Source organism: Magallana gigas, chromosome 7 (genome assembly GCF_963853765.1).
Source record: "Magallana gigas chromosome 7, xbMagGiga1.1, whole genome shotgun sequence".
Classification (NCBI taxonomy): domain Eukaryota; kingdom Metazoa; phylum Mollusca; class Bivalvia; order Ostreida; family Ostreidae; genus Magallana; species Magallana gigas.
In genome coordinates this window covers 8,542,097-8,560,169 of record NC_088859.1, presented here as the reverse complement: position 1 = coordinate 8,560,169, position 18,073 = coordinate 8,542,097, and the positions used below count along the sequence as shown (strand labels likewise).

The 18,073-nt window shown below is 32.4% G+C and overlaps 1 protein-coding gene across 8 annotated transcripts; it reads left to right on the top strand.

Moving 5' to 3' along the window:
* Positions 1-1,583: 1,583 nt before the first annotated feature.
* LOC105335129 (G-protein coupled receptor GRL101) lies at positions 1,584-17,774 on the top strand. Of its 8 annotated transcripts, XM_066066663.1 has the most exons (15): positions 1,592-2,121; positions 3,004-3,118; positions 3,594-6,304; positions 10,196-10,465; positions 10,629-10,718; positions 11,019-11,263; positions 11,338-11,422; positions 11,503-11,601; positions 11,775-11,933; positions 12,424-12,522; positions 12,989-13,254; positions 13,688-13,772; positions 13,905-14,996; positions 16,050-16,177; positions 16,658-17,774. In XM_066066663.1, the coding sequence occupies exons 3-15, from the start codon at positions 6,244-6,246 to the stop codon at positions 16,709-16,711; spliced, it is 2,733 nt and encodes a 910-aa protein (XP_065922735.1). In that variant the 5' UTR covers positions 1,592-2,121; positions 3,004-3,118; positions 3,594-6,243; the 3' UTR covers positions 16,712-17,774. The 8 variants fall into 8 exon arrangements, with proteins under 8 accessions (XP_065922737.1, XP_065922735.1, XP_065922730.1 ...); XM_066066658.1 differs by lacking the exons at positions 3,004-3,118; positions 3,594-6,304 and having other exon boundaries at positions 1,594-1,947; positions 13,905-15,908; positions 16,658-17,773; XM_066066657.1 differs by lacking the exons at positions 1,592-2,121; positions 3,004-3,118 and having other exon boundaries at positions 5,327-6,304; positions 13,905-15,908; positions 16,658-17,772.
* Positions 17,775-18,073: the final 299 nt, after the last annotated feature.

Sequence of the window (18,073 nt, the reverse complement as noted above, 5' to 3'; positions counted from 1 at the left end):
TTTAAATAATTATTTTACTTTGATATTTATTGAATGTTTGCATAAAAAGGAAACTGTCTGTGGTTTTGGGGGATAGAACCGAATGCCTTTGGTGTGTAAGCATGCGACTCATACCACTAAGCTAAGTCAGATTTATATTAATAGTAACATACATGTATTATCTTTATTATAGAAAATACATTTTGGTTTTCGTTAATTATTTTGTTATGTCATTGTACGGATAGCATGCTGGGTGATTCTTGCCTAGCTTACTTTCATTGTCGAAGAGAAAGACTTAGAGAGAAGATATAACTTCGGTGTAAAGAAATTAATTTAACATTCACAGTGTGTCCCTGCTTAGGTATGTGCATTTGTAAATTTCTTTGCTTATTGCAATGATAGTGTGTGTATTAACAAATTTCATTAGCTATTTAATATTGAGATTAAACAATTTTGTAAAGTTTTTGAATGAGAAAAGATAAACATGTACTTACATGTATTAGACAAAGAAAAGGGGTAATACTATTATATAGAGATAGATGAGTAATAAAGAGTATTGGGAGTACATGTATAATTATGATGTTAACATTTTATATTACAAGTGCAATAAACATAATTTTATTTAAATTTTTAGGATCTGTCAACATATATGTATAAATAAGGAAACCTCAACACAATTTTCTGAGTATTACACAGGACTGGCCCCAAAAATATTTCCTTGTATCTAATAAATGTGCAACAATTTTAATTAGTGAAAAACAGAAAATCTTAGTATTCTTTTCATCCTTTCGTCTGATTCAAGAGAAAGGGGCTGGACACTTAATGTATGGGACAAGAGACTCGTAGATAAGGTTCAATCAAAATAAAAAAGCGACTAAATACTTAGATTATGTGAATTCATGTCAGCTTTCAACATTAAAATGTTTATTCTGTACTTACATGATGAATCATTCATGTTATTTTAAGTTTCATGAAAAAAGACTTTATTGATGTGCTAGAATTCGGTCATAATCCCAGAAGATGGAGGACCAATATTAATTTGCACAAGTCTTTTTTCTTTACAATAAACACTATTCGTGCTAAATCAAAAGTTTTTTGTTATGTAGAAATAAAATTATCGGTCCTTTATCAGGTCCTGTTTATAAAAGAAAAACGGCTCCGGGTTGCAAAAACATATATTTATATGTTTCGGTAGCAATAGCGGGAAAATGTTGTATCATTGACCACATGATTATAAGTTTTATGCATTGTATTGGTCAGAAATTGGCCAAGAGAAAATGTTTTCAATGGTTGCAAAGAACTGGTTTTTGAGGGTTGGTTACGTCCAGCCGCCGTTTCAAGCGAGCGACATCAAAATGGACGTGGACGACACTCAAAGGCAAATAAACCTGACAATTAAAGAAGCTAACAACAAGTTATTGTGCCAGTTCTCGAGTATTTTGGACAGTCGTTTGTCTACAGTGCAGAAATATATTAACGAAAACCAGAAAGTTATTGTGAAGACACAAGGACCTAAAATAGAGCAAGTCTTTGCAGAATGATTTAAATTTAAAAAACGCGTGGATGAAGAGCAGTACAAACATAACGCGAACTTGATGGCAAAAATTAAGGAGGCGAATGAAGAAATGGAAGAGAACCGAATCCAGGAAGAGAGACAGAAGACATCTGAAGGTTATGACTTAATAAAACAGACGAAAACTCATAAAATTAGCAGATTCTTCAGCCGCGGGCTGTAGAGCAGTAGACGAATATGTGAAAAAAATCGAATCGCTTCAGACTCAGAAGACAAAAAGGGAATTTCTAAAGCACAAACAAGAGCCGAGAGAAAAGTCAAGGACGAATGGAAAAAGAGACGGAGAGATATATGAGAAAACTTTAGGCCCTATCCGTCCACTTCTTCCAACGAGGCAAAACATCTAATGGTCCAACGGGTGTATGGAGATCCGGACAGTGCTACCGATGTCACAAGTAAGGACACTGGAGAAAAGATTGCACAGAGAAGATAAATGAAAAGATAAGTAGATTTGTATTTGCATGTTCAAAAAGTAATCAGTCGAGCGAAACGGAGATAAAGACAGGTAAATCGCCGGTAGGGAGACTGAGAAGTAATCTGGGTCTATGGGGTTCGATTGAAGCAAGCAGGTATGTATTGAGTGATATTGATTTTTGCTATATTTGCCATTATTTACTACTCCAAGTTCTGTAGATATTAAAAACAATAAATCTGCTATAGACAATGTAAGGTTTGTGTCGTCAGAGATAGAAAAAATGGTGAGGAAGGGTTGTATGCAGAAGGTTATAGGAAAACCTAAGGTGGTCAATCCATTAACAGTAGCAGATATCAAAACAAAAATTGGTTTTAGATGCAAGGCATGTTTATCCACATTAGTTTAAGCATAAACACAAGTATGAAGACGCGAGTACATCGCGAGAGTTGTTTCAGATGGAGGGTAATTGGTTTTCATTTGATTTGAAAAGCGCTCACCATCACATTATGATAAATAAAGAGGAAAGAAAATATTTGGTTTTTAAGTGGAAAGAAAAATACTATGTTTTCAATGGTCTACCTTTAGGTCTTAGTAGTGCTTGATACATTTTTACAAAAGTTTTGCGCGAAGTGGTCAAAGTGCTGAAAATCTTAGTTCAGAAATACAGGCAGATTTGATTGCTTTAGGTTTTATTTTGGCTGATGAAAAATGTCAGTGGAAACCTGGTCAGGAGTTTTGGTTAGGGTTAGTATGGGACACAGAAATTAAAAAAACATCGGAGTCAAATCATAGAATTCAGAAACTTAAGGGAAATATTCAAAACATTTTGGAATGCTATGCATCGGGTATTCAAGTGGTTTGAAGTTCGTTCCATTTCATCAGTAGTTGTACAGATTATTTCAATACAGACTGTGTTTGGTGATGTGTTTCGGGTAAACAATTTAGAAAGCATGAATGAAAAAGGTACTCATTTGAGTCAGATAACTGATACAGAGATTAGACAAAATCGCATTGTTCTGTGATGCTTCTGATTCAGGTTATGGAGGTCATTTGACTTTATGTTCAAAGGATGAACAGCAGGAATTTGAATGGTGTGGTATTTGGAATGAGAGGGAAAGCATTCAGAGTTCCACTTGGAGGAGCTGGAAACGGTAAAGAGAATATTAATTAACTTTGTGAATAACAACTCAGTTGAGGTGAATTCAGATAATCGGAATGTGCCACACATATTGAAGGTGGGTAGTAAGAAAAAGGCTTTGCAAGACATTACTATGTCCGTGCATAGTCTGTATGACGAAAAACATATTCATTTGAATTGCATATGGTTGCCTAGATCGCAAAATACAAAAGCAGACACTCTGAGAAGAATGAGCATTTGTGACTACTGGTCAATTTAACAGGTAGTATATTAATATTTCGACGATGGATGGGGCAAGCATACTTGTGACAGATTTGCTTCTAGCTTTAACAATAAATGTAGGGTAGTTTTAAATGGTATGTGAGAAATGTTGTTAAGCTTAAAAATGTAGATGATGTATGCAGAGGAAAGGGAAATAATAGATTATTTGGGAAATAAGACTGTTGTTTGATATGATAACCTAAAATTTGAATTTTGATTTTGATTAGAATACGGAATGTAGCACTGGACAGTGGAGTTGAACCTAGTAGTTATTTGAACGACCTTTACCGCCTCTACACTACAAAGTGTTCTTATTTTATCAAGTAAAAGTGACAATATCAATTGGACATATTTCAACTCTTTCAAAAGATGGAGAAATTTTATAAAGTCACAAGGACACAGTGCCCTGCCGGCGAATCCGATTCATGTTGCATTATATCTGACACATCTTATAGAGAGTGGTGCAACGCATCATCCTGTAAATTTGGCTGTGTATGCGATTAAATGGGCGCATGACAGTGTTGGTTTACCAGACCCGACCAAGATTTCTCATGTTTCATTTATACAGGAAGCGACGAGGAGAAAAACGTCAAAATCTGTTAACAGAAAGGATCTAATAACAGAGGATGTGTTAATAGAATTATGCGAAAAATTCTCAGATTCAACGGATTTGTTAATTGTTAGAAACCTGTCGATGATTTTCTTCAGTTTTTCAGGATTTTTACGATTCGACAAACTATAAGTTCTCTATGTTTCAATGATAGGTTAGCGAAGATCAGCTGGTTATGTTTATAAGGAAAAGCAAGACAGTGCAATATCGTCATGGAAACGAAACTTTGATATCAAAAGGGAGCGCAGCGGCTTGTCCAGTAAATATTCACCAAAAGGTTCTGGATCTTCTGGAAGATGTGGAGGAGAAACATTTTTTCATATTCAAACCAATTTTTAGGTCAAAGGGCATTTGTAAATTGATACATAAAAACAAGAAGATAGTAATTCTGCTGCTAGAAATAATATATTACCTTTCATTAGCTCACCTGAGCCGAAGGATCAAGAGAGCTTTTCTGATTACTCGTTTTCCGTTGTCCGTCCGTCTGTCAACTTTTCACATCTTTAACTTTTCCTAAACCACTTGGCCAATTTTAACTAAATTTGGCACAAAGCGTTTTTGAGTTGTCGATTAAACTTTAACGCCAATGTTTCTAACAAACAATGATATCAAATAAGAATATTTTATGAAATAATGGTAAATCGTTCCAAATATAGAGATAAATTGCATTTTTAAAAGATCTTAGACTATGCATATGCAGAAAATTGGATGTTGCTCCTAACAAAGTTTATCTGGCAAGTCTATGAAAAATTATTGTTAAGTTGTAAAAAAATATAATAAAAACTGTTGATGATTTCTTGGATAAAAATATGATAAATGTTACTTTATTTTGTGGGGGAAATATTCTCACTGTTTAAAATAAAGCACAGGTACCTGACGTTATATATTTTGGTCTTTAAAGGGGCATGGTCACGATACGGGTCAAATTCTATTTTTATGTTTTTATTATTTACAATGCATTAGAAATGCATTTCTAATGATCAAATAAAGTTCGAGAGTCATTCATAGAGTTATAAGAAAGATCCAGGGCTCACAATTCTTTGTCATGTAAACAAGGCTCATGCCCTGTTTTTGTTTACATAGGTTCAATATACCGGTAAAAATCTTTATCCAGCCTATTTGTCTATCTTTTTATTTATTTTAAGCATAGATACACGGTTCCTAACGTTTAACACGTTCGTTTTAGGTTTAAAACTGAATTTTTTACTTCAACGTTCAAAATGTAAACAAACGCTTTGTTTACATAGCGAAGAATTTCAAGCTCTGTTACTCGCTTATAACTCAACAAATGGCGCTCAAATTTTCGTTGCCTATTAAAAATGCCTTTCTGAAGCATTGTAAATATTAAAATCCGAAAAATAATTTTAGACCGAAATTGTGACCATGCCCCTTTGAAACATAAATATACTATCTACCTACAAAAACAGTATATATGTGTGTGTGTGTGTGTGTGTGTGTGTGTGTGTGTGTGTGTGTGTGTGTGTGTGTGTGTGTGTGTGTGTGTGTGTGTGCTAAAACTATATACAAAGTCAAGTGCCTGTCGAATTAAGCTATGTCGAATTGCATGAAAAGTAACGATTACAGTCAGTATTTGTTAAATATTTTATTACTAGTATCAGAAAAATGACCCCCTGGTCAATATTCAACGTGAAAAATGACCCCCGGGTCAATTTTCAACCCGGGACAATATTCCTCGTTACACCAGCCCTCACGCGCTTCGCATATTTTTTGTTCATGCGTTATAAAACTATATGACTAAGGTGTGGTTGAAATACTAGTATGTTGTATTGTGTTATTGTAGTCTATAAAGTGTTTAAAAATTGTGTTGAAAGTAAAATAAAATAAATACGGCGTTAGCGCACACGCACGGGTGGCTGTCATACATTGTACATGTACATGTTGTTGTTTATGTTTATAGTAAGTGAAGTAAATACTGTAGTGTCTGGCTCAAGCTTAGGAAATCCTGTTATGAAATCATAACAATGCAAGCTTTTATAGCTTTGTTTCTTACTTCACTATCACTAACTTTCAACACATCTTTAAAAAAACGAAAGAAAGATAAGCACACAAAATATCACAAAACACAACAAACTTGATTTGTTGATTTTGTGAATAGAGTAATTAGTTGGTTATAAATGGGCATTGATAATGTTGTTTGGATACTTTTTGGATCGTGATATGTGATTAAGGTCTCAGCAAAGGCAAATCAGTTGGAGTACTGGAAAGTTTATACATAGTGTCTAGGTGTTTATAAACAGTAACACAACATGTGGAAGACGTGGTTCTTTATAATGGTGATTTACCTGGTGTGCAAGACGAGTGCATTGCGTAAGTCAATGGTTTAATACATATTCAAGAGAGCTTACTGCTTAGGTTATACGTTCTTTGCGCACATTGTCATTATTTGTTAAACTAGGAGCAATCTATTTATAAAATCAGCACAGAACGATTATGTTTAAATTTTTGGAATGTAGCTTTGAAAAATCTATAGCTGTAGATTTTTGCACAGAACCTTCAAAATAAAAAGCAAATCTGTACTAGAAATTAACGAAAATAAACATTTGCAATATACATATGCATGTAATATAACAACGTGCATGTATTTTACTTACATGCAATATAATGAAGACAAATTACCAAAATAGATTTGTAATTAATCTACGTAAATAATTGCAAACCTTTAACTTAAGTTCTTGGCTAGACCAGTGTTTTGTTGTTGTTGGTTTTTTTTTTACGAATACACATGATTAAATATAAACAACATATATGTCCCATACAGCATCGCATACATACCCCATCCCATACAGCATCGCATACAAGTATGTAAATCTGCACACATGTAAAATATTTTATTTTTATCTATAACATTACTTCAATATATAAATAACTTGTATTGACCCTCCAGGATAAGCTTTTGCTTTTTCTTGCCGATTGGTTTCTTATTTTTGAGGCTGCTTCGTATAGAAGGGGTTCCTGGAACAGCATTAGAGCAAATTATTGCTTATGCTTATGTTTATGTTCTTCTTAGTTTTTGTTTTTTAGTACCTGTCTCGCTGGTTCTTTAAAATGTATTCAGTATATTGTTCACCAAAAGGCAGCATGGGAAGGCTTTATCAAACTTTTTTAATTTTTTTTAATTCATAGTTTTTAAATAACTTGTAAAGCATAAAATGCTACAACAATTTTTAAATCAAAGTACTGAAAGCCAGGCTCTTTTGGTGTGTCTTTATGCATATTGTGTATAGTAAAGACTGAGAATCTCTCTCTCTCTCTCTCTCTCTCTCTCTCTCATGTTTTTAATGTCGGCAAAGCGTCAGAGAGCTACCAAATTTTGTAAGCGGCTATAAACAATCAAAGTGCTGAAAGCACTGAAAAGCGCTAAGCCGGTAAGAAATTGTTAAAAATATATCGATTGATATGAAAATACATGTAAAGAGTCATATTGTTCGTTATTAAGAAAAATGCACTTAATATATAAAATCGAAATTTCAAATTTACAATTATATAACAATCTGCCTTAAAGAATGTTTAACAAGATATTGCTTGATTTTAAAATTTTAGCAATTTCTTGAAATCGAGATCATTGTAGTAATTTTATAATGATATTGCTGGTTAGTTTTAAACAGATTTCGCTACTGTTTAGCAGAGCTACAGAGTGCATGTTTCTTGTAAAATTAGATTGTCGCCAATAACAACGTTTAAATGATGATTAATTTTTATTTATGTTTATTTGCTAATTTTCATAATTTCTTTGTTTTTACATCTGACAACTTCCAAACAAAAAAAGAAGAACACTAAAAAATACAGTGACAAATTACGATACCAATATTATTGCAAAATAAAAAGCCAAAAAGTTTTGACAAAAGTAAGATAATTCTAATCGCATTAAAGATCTTCCTTGCAGGGAATACTACTTATTCTTTAAAATATAAGCTTTGGTATTCGAACAACATTTCCAGCCTTATTTAATAATACACCATGCAAAGACCCCTAATGAATAAACAATACCAGATGTTAGAATATCAAAATGGAGTCGCTTAATTCTTTTCATTTCAGCATCAACTAGACGATCTCTTCTGGGGTATATTTTAGGGTATATTATTGAATTTGATGAAGTCTAGCTAACATCTCATCAGACGTAAAACGTATCGTGTTTTTAACGAGTATTATTATAAGGATGTTGTCATGTGCAGATGTCACAACAGTATTGCACCGTAGGTTCACGTCAAAACCTAGCTGAGGCAAAACCATTCGAATTCCTCTTCGAATTGGGCCGTTTAGGACAGCTACCTTTTTATGAGATGAAAAAAATACCGGTATGTGTAAGATGTCAGACTATTCACGTTTTGTAATAATGCAAGCTAAGTCATTTTTGTGATGTGTGTTGATTTTTATGGGAAGAGGGGTGATAGGTTCTTGGCTTGTGGTCTTGTGGTTTTCAAGCACACGTGTAACTTCGACGTAAACAAACTCTCGTTCCTTGCTGGATGTACCTGTGTTTTGCTACTAAATTGTAGTCTAGTAGGAAAACATTCAACAGTTGCTGCCTTGAATTTTGCAACAAGCGTTGTATATTCAATCCCCATTTCTTCAACGCGCAGCAAAGTTGTTCATGGAAATTCATGCGCATTATATGTGTTCAAAATGCATAGTCTTGTTTTTAAAACACGTTATTAATAAGAAGACTAAAAAAGATAGACAAATCTATCGAAATTAAAAAAAGAAAAGAAACAAAATACCAACACTTTTGACAAAACGTGGCTCTTTGTGTAACTATTTGGTATAGCGGAAGCTTTTACTTTGACGCTGTTTGGTTTTTTGTTTACTTTTGAAGTTGTGCTATTTAAAGTAACATTGGCGATTTGCCTGCCTACAGCCAGGACTCTGCTTTCAGCAGAGCCCGGCTAAAAACATTAAGCCCAATGAATTTACTATGAAGTTGCTAAATATCCCTATGTATACGCAAAAACATTGACGTGTACACAAAAAAGTAATTCAATTTGTTTTGAAAAAAGTTCTATTTTAAGCACTGTTTAAAATTACTTAAATGCTAAATTCCTACTTATTAACAATAATAACGGAATATAAAAAACTATAAGATGAATAGTCCATTCATGTACAATATTCTCCAAGAATCTGATGATAACAATATTTCATCCTGATCCACTACGTTCACGGTACTACAAAAATTGGTTGCCTGCAATTTATACTTGGTTAATGTAAAACTCATAAATCATCAGCAGGGTAAGCGAATGACATGCGCAAGATAATAAAGCATGACTTTTTAAAGGTAACATCTATTAAAAGCATTAGTATAAACCACTTCTATTCATTGCTTAAAACGGATAACACAATCCAAAAAGTTACCTGTAGTATCCCGTGATAGAGATGTATAAAGTGTGTTTTCAAATCAGTTTGAATTGCAGTTATTAAAAGTAATTTTTTTTCTGCAATGAATCATTAAAGAAAGCATTTTATTGTTTATATAACATCTTTCTTTTAACTAATTAATTAATTGATCGTAAAAAGTAAGTAAAATTCACTAAACTACTGTTAATGTTCATAATTAAACAGCCAAATCGTCTTCTATGAGACTGAGAGTCTGACATCATTATGATTATTTCGTGCAGTCCTGATTTTTCTAAGGTAGTTGTGGGTCTCGACCAATCGATAAACAGGGTGTGTCAATTTCAGTCCTGTCATTTTCTTGTCAGTTTCAGCCGCTGTAAATTTCGACCCATAGCTCTATACAGCTATGAATTAACTTAATGTATATATAGCACAGGAAAATTCACTATATAGGAGCTCCACCTTCGCCCCGGCCGAGGCTTGAACTCACGACCTATGGAACCCACTCTCCTAGCAGTGAGCGGCCATCGCTCTAACAACTATATATATATATATATATATATATATATATATATATATATATATATATATATATATATATATATATATATATATATATATATATATATATATATATATATATACAATTCATTTATTGTGCACGAAGTGTTGTTTGCTGTACTTAACTTTGCTTTTATGCCCATTCTTTTTACAGAAATTGCTGGCCATACATTTAATATCATTTAAAACTTTTTTATTGTCATCAAAATTCAAGTAGGCATTTGTTTTATTTTTAAGATTTTTGCTCTTTCCTTTGCCAATAAAAATGGCTCACTTAAATAGTATCATTTTTGTCCTTTCATACTTTAGCGAAGGAATGCAGGGAAGACGAAAGAGGACTTAAATACGAAGGTACGAAAAGTGTGTCCTCTTCAGGGCGCACCTGTATGCGATGGTCAGCTGTCGAAAAACATTGCCTTACTTATAATAAGAGTATGTTGAAGGAAAACTACTGTAGAAATCCGGATGGTCATCGTAGTCTCTGGTGTTTCACTCACCAAAAAGGATTCAGTTGGTTCAAATGGACATGTCCGGTTCGAGGTAAAAGGGAACCCTGCGATGTTCCATTCTGCGTCCAAGGCAAGAATCCCAACCTATTTTGTTACTGACTTTGTTATTGGCAATAATGTAGAATAAGAGAATTTAAAAGATAATGATTTTGAAAATAATTATAACGACAAATGCAACTGATTTGAAAAACTGACATATTCCCACATTTTATACCTTTTACACTTTATTTTAGCTTCTTATGAATGGAATGGTGTAGAGGAGGCATTTGAAATTCAATTGACTAATAGTTCAGAAATCAAGTGGATAAATAACAACAAAACAGGTTAACATAATTTTACATTCTTTTAATTTTGAATAATGTGACAAAAATTAACAGCCGTTTAATGTATTTTTGAAAGTGTTTTAAAGGGGATTTAGATGCGTGTATTTATACAGAACTATATTGATATATGTTGTAAAAAACAATAATTTGTTTTTGAAAGGAAACGAGCTTGTGTATTTAGACATGAGGTTTTTTGCATTTCAAAGACACAAAAAACCCGTAAAGTTAGCCACTGAGATCAAAGTTGGACAATGCTGTTCAGACGGTCAATAAAGCCAAAGTATCCCTTGTTAATTAAAGGTACAAAGAATAACTACATCTTAAGGATTGAGCCTCTTTCACCAAATACCTTGTCACGAAAACCTTATTTAAAGCTCCCTTCTCTACGATCTGTGTCTACTGGAAGTTGTTTACAGCTTGAATATCGTACCAAAAATCTGAATTTAGAATTGAAAACAGCGTCTCAGACAATGACTCTTCTTCCAAATAGCAGTGAATGGAAATTCGTGAACGTGAATATCCGTCCGGAAGCAAAAGAATATCAGGTATTTCATTTTGGACAACTTTGGTTGAAGATTTACAATATACAGAATAAATTTCTTTTTTCCCTTAAATTTAGGTTTCTATTTCTCCCGTCTCCTTACCAGCCTTTCCCAAATTTGCAGAAGTGAAATACATTCGTGTTCGAGAAGGATACTGTCACGGTAGAGTTGTGTAAATGTGATATTTTAATGAATTTGAAAGCATATGTTAGGTACTCGATTATACTGTTTTGTGGTTCTAGATTGTTTTCCTTGTTTCAATGATGGTTTGTGCATTAAAATATCCGGATTTTGTGATGTGATCACAGACTGTCCTGATTTTTCTGACGAAAAGAATTGTGGTACGTTTGAAACTCTTATATTATATATTATATATATTATATATTATATATATTATATATTATATATATTATAATATATATATTATACCGAGTTGGAAAAAAATTACGTTAATCAGTTAAAAGAGCAGTATGGTTTTATGATTATCTATGGTTGTATATATACTTCATTGCAGCCATGGAATGTTTTTTTGATAACTACTACGCCGGATTTCGAAATGAAACAATTTCTTTTGATCCCTGCGCAAATGGAAAATGTAGTTTCAACAAAGAACGAAATTTTATAGGATGTGCTGTTGAGAATACATGGAAGCCTTGTAATCTTGATGAATGTGGTATGATACTTTAAATATGATATATTGAGTTATCCTTGCCGTCTTGTAACTTATCGATATGCAGAGATTAATTTAAATCGCCGGCTTTAAAACTCCACATTATACAAACGCACAAGTTGAATTATTGCACTTCCATTTTGGTATTTTGTCATAAATTGTCAAAAATTGACAAAACAAGCACCCGTCCCCCAAAAGAAAAACTTTCTGTACCTTATGAAAATAAATGAGGGTATATTTCTATTTTCATAAATTGCAGGAAAATTTTGCTGTATAATAATTTCAAACTTTTTCTTCAAATTAAATCTTCTAGCTCGTACCCCATCATCCGTTCGAAGAGAAAAAAAACTTATCTTCAAATTTGAACTTTTTTGTAAATGTAAACGATCAATAAAATATAGATTGTGTTATATCAATTGTTTATGTCATATATATTTATTAGATTATTTTTACTCTGTACAAAGTATATTTATCAGTTTATCAATGCTTACAGAACGTGGGGATTTGACGTGCACATTTGTTGATGATACGTGTGGGTGGAAGCAATGGAAGAACGGCTTAAAGTGGAGACGCAACGTTAACGAAAACACGGGTAATTTAACCTCTTTAATAAAAACCCAAAGTACATAATTTTGAATATTAAATGTAAGATGAACTTGCTGAATTGCCAGAAACCTACACAATTGAAAGTAATTCCTAAATTCACATCAAAGATACGGGTTTTTTTTCTATTGAATACACAGTAATGGTATATATGTGGTCAAGTTTTAATGATTTCCATTTCCCGCCTTTTTTCTTCCTTAGATAATACTGCATTTCATCAATTATATTGAATTAAATCTATCTTAACAAAGTTAAACATCCTCGGTCTTGCAAGGTCTTATTAAATAAAGAGGGTTGGGTTTTTTTCTTCTCTTCAAATTTGACAACTTATAATAACATTTTTATTGTCTTATTAGTACTTGACACTTTCTATTATATTTTTCTAAATGAAATAAAGTATAGATTATCCGTATTTAAAGTATACTAGTTTAATTACTTAGTTTTTTATTATTTAGGAGATGCATATGTCTTTCCCGATTATACAATTAACGCGAGTAGAAGTTTGGGAGACGAATCGATTCTATATAGTACACCCCAGCCACCATCAACGGAATACAGTTGTCTTACTCTGTTTTACTCTGGCAGAAATAGTCACCTTGAAGCGTTTATTACCAACGGAACGATGTACTTCAGAGAGAGGAGAGTATTTCGACATCTGAATATACAATCAGACGATGTCATGTCCACCAGTTTCCAAACACCTATAGATACCGCGTTTATGGTAGGATTACCCTTCTAACTTTATGGTATCAGTGAGCAGCTGTAAACGAGTTTTGACTTGCAAGGGAATATTCCATCTTAAAATTCTAAATAGGAAAAAACCCAATAAATGTAGATGGTAAATGGAAATTAAATGCTGAACAAGGATTGCGACATGCCTGTCAAATTGTTCAAAATGTAGACCTTAAACATGTGCTTACAGAAGTTATGAAAGATCTAGATGTTCATAATTCGTTTCAAATTACAACAACACTGTAATTTTTTCATTTGAGACCTTTCGATTTTGTAACAAAATATTTTAACTTACTAAATATGAAAAAACGATTCTATATTAAAATTCCAGTGACAATGCTGGTCATTCGTTCTATTTTTACTCGTATTTCTTACTCAGAGGTTAACAAAAAAATTAATTATACATAAATTTTCCTTTACAGGTTATGATAAAAGCAAACTACATATCCAAATCAGATAGCATTCTGAAAATTCACACCATACGTCAAGAAATCGGAATTTGCAAAGGTTGTAAAAAAAAAATCACGATTGAATTTTCTTGAGACGTTTGATATCAATGTTATCTATAGGTCGTGAAAATCATATCCGTTTTTAAACGAAAAGAACTATTTTATAATTAGTTCATACTATTTTTCTCAGATAAAGTCCCATGTGATCTATCCCAGTTCCAGTGCATCGATGGAAGTTGTATTGCGAGTCAAAACCTTTGCAACAATATCAGCAATTGTCTTGAGGATGAAGATGAAACGTTTTGCACACACAAAGGTTATACCAAAGGAGCCCCAATTGTCTGTCCAGCTCATTGTCAATGCCATTATTTGATCTTTAAATGCAGTTCAATCATAGACGTTACTGAGGAGGCAAGGTCGCTCGATCTAAGTTTTCATAACGTAGACATTCAACGTTTGAAAGCGTTCAGATATCTTGTCAACCTGAATTTATCTGCATCTCTTGACAAAAATGTCTCTCTAGAAGATATTTTACATCAATTAGGATCCATGCATTTGCAAAAATTAGACATCTCGTTTAATTTCATATCTTATATAGCAGGCAATACCTTCCAAACCCTTCCAAATTTATTGTATCTTAATATATCTAACAATAGGATATATTATTTAGATCTTGGTTTTCTAAAACAAATTCCAAGTCTCCGCTTTTTGAATCTGAAAAATAATGAATTAAACAATATTCAGTTTCATGACCAAAAACATCCGACTGATTCCAATGAAACCAACCTTGCAATTTTGGACCTAACGGGTAACAAGATACAAAGAGTTCAGCCGGAATCTCTTTATTTCTTGGAATCTTTGATTAAACTAGACCTGAGAGATAACAACATCTCAAATACAAACAACTATTTCTCAGAATCCATGAAAATGATTACATTCCTTGATTTGAGTTACAATTCAATACAAAAGATCTCTTCAGACATGTTTCAGGGTTTAAATAAACTAATAGAGCTGAACATGGAGCACAATGTAATAGAACAACTTGACCCTTTTGCTTTTTACCCACTTCAATCTTTACATAAATTAAATTTAGCTTTCAACAATATACGAACAATACACAGACTGGCCATGGCAATGGGTTCCTTAAGAGAACTGAATCTTACTGGAAACAAAATGGTACACCTAAGTGCGTCTCTTTTCACTGCTTTAAAACAACTCCAAATTCTTGACTTATCTGAGAACGGAATGAAGTCGCTTGAGCGGAATGCTTTCGAAAGACTGGGTGAGCTGCAGTATTTACACATTCATGGAAATGAGTTAGTTGTCTCTAAATCCATGTTTGAAGGCTTGTGTAATCTGGAATGGTTACGGACAGACTCGTATATCATCTGCTGTGTTAGACCTTCGACAGTTGACGTTGAGAAATGCATCTCCCCTCGTGATCGCATATCGACATGTGACCAACTGATAAGTGTTGGGGCATTGGCACAGATAATCTGGTATATGGCATTATTTTCATTTGGTGGTAATATTTACGTAATTTATTACCGATTGAAAAATTACTTCAAGGGAAGCGCGACGTCACAAACCTTATTAATTCTGAATCTAAGCATTTCGGATTTATTAATGGGAATATATTTGTTCATAATTGCAGTAGCGGACTTAGAATACCAGAATGAATATGGATTGAATGACAGTAAGTGGCGATTCAGTAATACATGTACCGCTGCTGGATTATTGGCCACAATTTCTAGCGAAGCCTCCGTTCTTTTCGTTTTCTTGATAACGGCAGAAAGATTCATAGCATTTAAATATCCATTTTCAAGTGCAAAGCTTAAAAACAAGAAATGTGGCATATGTGCAGCAATCACTGTATGGCTATTTGCTGTTAGTATTGCCACAGCTCCTTTGTTTTACTATTCGGATTTCTATAGCAGGTCTACAGTTTGCATATCGTTGCCTTTGACGACAGATATGTTTTCCGGTTGGGAATATTCTACATCTGTTTTTATAGTATTCAACTTTTTAGTTTTCATTGCTGTTGTTCTTGGGCAAATACTTATTTTTGCTGAAGTCAAACGCATTGGAAGTAATGTAACAAATGATACAACAAAGAGAGAGATTGCTGTCTTCAAGTCATTGTCCTATGTAGTATTGTCAGACGCATTTTGCTGGATACCAATTGTACTTATAGGTATACTTTTTTTTTTTATTTTTTTTTTTAATTTCATTTTTATTGTAACAAGGAAAATGCTTTTGAATACATTATAAATTCATTTGCTATGATGTTGTTTCTCTTTTAACTTTGTTATTTTTCTAATATTTTGTTTGTAAGGACTGTTGGCAATGGGAGGTGTCAATATTTCATCAGACGTTTACGCTTGGATTGTTGTTGTCGTTCTGCCAATAAACTCTGCGTTGAACCCATTCATCTACACATTCAGTTTAATGTACAAGAAAAAGGTACAGTAGAATATTTGTTCACTCTTTTGAATATATTTGTGTATTTCCATGTTTAAAAAAAATGCCATATGTTTATTTCTTGATGTTTTTCTTTAAAATCTTAAACGCAGTGATATATTGTAAAAGTGTTTTATTGATAAATGATACCTCATTTGTGTTATAGAAAAGCCAATAATTATTTTTGTTTTAATAATTGCAATTTTATCATACGCTCGCTATCCGGCTGGATCTGAAACAACGCATTTTCAAAAAATAAAATACAATTGTAGCAGTTTTCATTCTAACCTAAAGTCCTTACACTATTTGTAATAAAGTTCATATAATCAAAATATAGGCATAAAAAGTTAAAACTGAAAAACATAATAGTTTTATTGTGGAAAGACTGATCCTCGATTTATTGACATATCCTTATATACCACTGTTCATATGAAATATTAACCTTAACGTTTATCTATTAGTATTCTTTGTTTATCTTTACAGACAAAGCAGCATCACTCAAAAGAACATACACACACTAACCAAACAGTTCTTTGATATTCTGCTCTGATACAAAGAAAGGCGGGCCTGAAAAATCATTAGATTTTCGGTGGTTTTAACTATATTGGAAATGCTAAAAGTAAGAGATAATAAAGATTTAAACGAGCACCTTTTTACTTGGATACCTTCAATTTTGGTTTCGTCATATTCGTGCGTTTCAAGTAAATATCGATAGTCTTTTGTCATGAGACTCTTCAGTATAACTTAGAAAATGCAGAGAAGTGTATATACTAGTATTTAATATATCACAATGAATATGGATTGTAGATATTTTTCTTTTCAATTGAAAGCGTGTTGCAAGTAAAGATGTTGACACAAAATGTTTTGATTTGATACCTGTGTCTGTCGCTTTTGTCGATGGCAACGATGGATCCTCTGTCCCTTATTGGTTCGTATTGACCGTCAAATGAACTAAATGTAAGGAAGACCATCAACGTGGTCAATATATAGTTATAAGATCGGACAACGAAGGATTTTTATTGTCGCAACACGGACACAAAATAATACTTTATTATTCATTCTTTTATGCTAAGTTTTCTTAATCGGTAAATTCTTTTCGCCCTTCTTTGAATTTCTCTTTATAGTTTGATCATAAGTTGTACTTCTTTGAATGATTGTGTGCTGTTTTAATTTTACTTTGTTCAAATGATTACAAACTTATTTAACCATACATTGTTTGTTTTTTTAATTTTTTTCCCTGAAATGTCAAATTTCGTTAATATTTGTTCATATGTATATGAAAATTGTAGTATACATGTACCTATTACATTTGAATATATCACAGCAGTACAGCTTGATTTTATTGTCATCACTCTGAAAAAGAAATGACGAGCATAATTAAAATTTTACTAACCATTTTTACGAGGCATAGAAAAAATATGTAACTTTGTTGTAAGTTGGTAGATATGGGCAATAATTTAATGATCGGTCATTTTGAATCACAAAATGTCATTGGGAAAACTTTCAAACATTTCAAACAGTTTCTTTTCACATGTAAATTAATTTTGTTCGACTGAACCATATACCTTTGTAGAAAAAATAAAATAGGAAATTTATATACGATAAGGAATTTTGTCAAAATTCATATATATATATATATATATATATATATATATATATATATATATATATATATATATATATTATATATATATATATATATATATATATATATATATATATATATATATATATATATATATATATATATATATATATATGGCTAACGACACGAACAACTGAAATTGTCATATTTTCGGGACAGCCAGCCCCTTATTCAGGACACAAAAATAAAATATTAATTTGATAGAAAAACAACAAGGGAAACAAAATCCAGCACTACAACTAACAATGCAAACT